Source organism: Trachymyrmex septentrionalis, unplaced genomic scaffold (assembly GCF_001594115.1).
Source record: "Trachymyrmex septentrionalis isolate Tsep2-gDNA-1 unplaced genomic scaffold, Tsep1.0 scaffold196, whole genome shotgun sequence".
Taxonomy (NCBI): Eukaryota; Metazoa; Arthropoda; class Insecta; order Hymenoptera; family Formicidae; genus Trachymyrmex; species Trachymyrmex septentrionalis.
In genome coordinates this window covers 1,187,661-1,190,579 of record NW_017305135.1, presented here as the reverse complement: position 1 = coordinate 1,190,579, position 2,919 = coordinate 1,187,661, and the positions used below count along the sequence as shown (strand labels likewise).

General features: G+C 29.6%; 1 protein-coding gene across 1 annotated transcript; it reads right to left on the bottom strand.

The window, feature by feature from the left end:
- Nucleotides 1-333: 333 nt before the first annotated feature.
- On the bottom strand, nucleotides 334-2,677 carry LOC108747237 (growth arrest-specific protein 8). The gene is made up of 8 exons (XM_018484601.1): nucleotides 2,551-2,677; nucleotides 2,083-2,300; nucleotides 1,754-2,015; nucleotides 1,349-1,609; nucleotides 1,083-1,250; nucleotides 927-1,013; nucleotides 627-836; nucleotides 334-549 (listed from the first exon to the last, which is right to left on the bottom strand). Exons 1-8 carry the CDS (start codon nucleotides 2,551-2,553, stop codon nucleotides 334-336), a joined length of 1,425 nt encoding a protein of 474 aa, XP_018340103.1. The 5' UTR covers nucleotides 2,554-2,677.
- Nucleotides 2,678-2,919: the final 242 nt, after the last annotated feature.

The window sequence follows — 2,919 nt, the reverse complement described above, 5'->3', positions numbered from 1 at the left end:
AATTTTTGAAAACATAACGCATAAGCTAAAGTGTATTTGTTTTACAGAATAAAAATACTCTGTGTCAAAAAATTCTGTACATATATCGATCTTGTTCAAAAATATTCATTTCAGGTTTTTCCAAGTTCATCGCTAAGTGCGCGTATTATCAAATATCCTAAATACAGTACTAAACACATATCAAATTGTACGGCTTACTAAAAACTTATTATCTCTTTCATTAAAATCTATAAAAAATAATGATAAATACTTGTCAACGCAGTTTTCTCAGACAAGACATATAAAATTTTCACAAATCAATTATACATAAATATTTTAAAAATATTTTTAAAATTACTGATTTGCAGTAACGAGACCAGCTGGACCTAAACCCAATTTTGCACCATTTATCTTCATCCTTAGAGGCTGAAACCCAAGTTCAGTCTTGGGAATTCCATATTCTTGCAATTTACTCTCGTAAACTGCTAACAAATCGTCATGTGCTTTACATACTTTCGCTAATTCATATTGTAGGTCTTGTATTGCAGTATTTTTTCTATTGAGCATATCCTACAAAGAAATGTTGCATTATTATCGTATTCGTATTTAATTCACATAATTGTGATAAGATTGTGTTTAATGTATACTTCTAATTTTTTATTCATATTAACCACCGCCGCAGGATCTAATTGAGCAGCAGCTAACACTTCGCTAATCTGTGCTTCACGTTGCTCCAGTAAATCCGATAACTTTTCTAATTTTTTTTCTAAGAGTACATTCTTTAAACCCGTTTTTTGTTGCAGCTCAAATATGGCCGACACAAATCTAGAATGTAACTCGTCTCTTTCGGATTGGCACTAAATAAAATATTTTATTAGAAATATATTTTATAAAAAATAATATATGTATGTTTCGAAAATGTTATATGTATTGTTTAAATATCTTACTTTTTCAAAACGCAGCTCGAGAACTTCATTTTCCAATTTTAAATTCTCTAAATCCTTCGTCACTGCGGATAATCTTCGTTTTGTGTTCTGTAATAATTATTAATTCAGTTTTTCATAACGTTATTATATAATGATAATGGTGTTTTAAATACCAACAACTAAGCATTGCTTGTCTTTCTCGTAATTCGTAAGTTGACGATTAAGTTCGGTAATCGTTTCCTGCAAAGTTTTCAAGTCAGTCAAATATTTTTTATTTTCTGTTGTTAATTCCCGTACTTGTTTCTTCATACGTTCCTCATTGCTTCTCATCATTTCCATTTGTTCCTATTAAAAGATATGTTGCGTTAATTGAAAAATTGTCGATTCTTATTTTCCGTGAAAAATACTCTATAGTTGTAAAATTTATAATAACTAAGGTTCACCTTCATACTCTTAATTAACGATAAATTATTCAGAGTAATATCATTATAATAATTTTTCATTTCGGTAAATGCATTTTCGTGATTCTTTATTAGATTCGCAATTTGCGCATTCTTTCTTTCCTCTATTTCAGTTAACTCCATACGATGTTTCAATATTAAGGACTCATATTGGCTTGTTAATTTTTGTTCGTACTTTTGCTCCAATTCTATTGCTTCAGATTCAAATTTTTTTATTATATTGTTCATTTCCTCTGAATTATGCTGCATTTCGTATGTATAAAAATGAGCGATTTTTTTCTCAAATACAATTTAATAAATATAAAGAAAGATAGAAAGGGTGGGACAAGGGGGGGGGAGAGAGAGGGAGAGAGAGAGAGAGAGAGAGAGAGAGATTATGCGTCTTACCAATTTTAATGCGCGAATTTCGTTCATGTACGCCAATTCCTGCTCTTTCTGTACTTTTTTAAGATTGGTTTTATCTTTAATAAGCTCATTTTCTTGCACAAAATGATCGTCTTGTGCCAGTTTAAGAGCAACTAGATGCTCTGCTTTGGTTTCAGATAAATTAGTCTGATGCTCATACATCAGATGCTTCACTTTTTGCTTGTATAATTTGAGTTCAGCTTCGTGATTCTCTACTAATTCCTCTTTTTCACGTTCTTTATTTCTGAAGAATTTTAAACCCATTTACATTCGTCGGTGATTCAAATGGTTATTTATTATCGGTAAAGTACCTGACTACAGCACGTGCTTCATCCAATTGTTGTCTCGTAATTTCCCAAAAAGTTCGTAGTTTGTCCCTTTCTAATTGAAAAAAGTTTCTTTCCTCCCGTTCCCGTTCCATCTCTTCTAATATCTTATGTGCATATATCTCTAATTGTTCCCTATTCATTTTTGTTGTATCTACCCCATCGACAGTATCTATCGCTTTCCCTTTCACTTTTTTGGGACCCTTTTTATCAATTATAAACAATTAACACACACACAGTTAAGAAATAATTTAGAGATAAAAATAAAATAAAATGAAAGAACAGAATGGATAGAGAAAAATCGTACATGGAATTATATAAAAATGCTTGTAAAAAAAATATGTATTAATAAAATATTGATAAAACATTGATAATATTAATATTGATATAAATAATGATAATATATTGTAAAAAAACTTATAATAGGTTAATAATTAAGATTAATTAACTTACCATTTTTATTGGTATCAAAAAAGATGTAAAAAGTTTTATATAATACACTGATCTACTTAAAGATATAAAAAATGTATAAAAAAAGTAATGAATAATAATGGTAATGATATCACTACAAAATCTATAGTCTCACATCAGCTGACTTATGTCTGTAGAAATCAGTTTGCTTGACATTTAGAGTGGCACTGTTTTGTAAGAATGTTGCTAAGTAACCGTGTCTCGTATTCTTGCATGGTGGAAATAACTTCCACCATGTATCCTTGTTCCTTCCTAAGTATTTATATGTATATGCAGATTTTTCATGCGACTTTGGATTTCATGCCTTTCAAATATGAAATATTTGCAAAATATACATTATAATACGACATG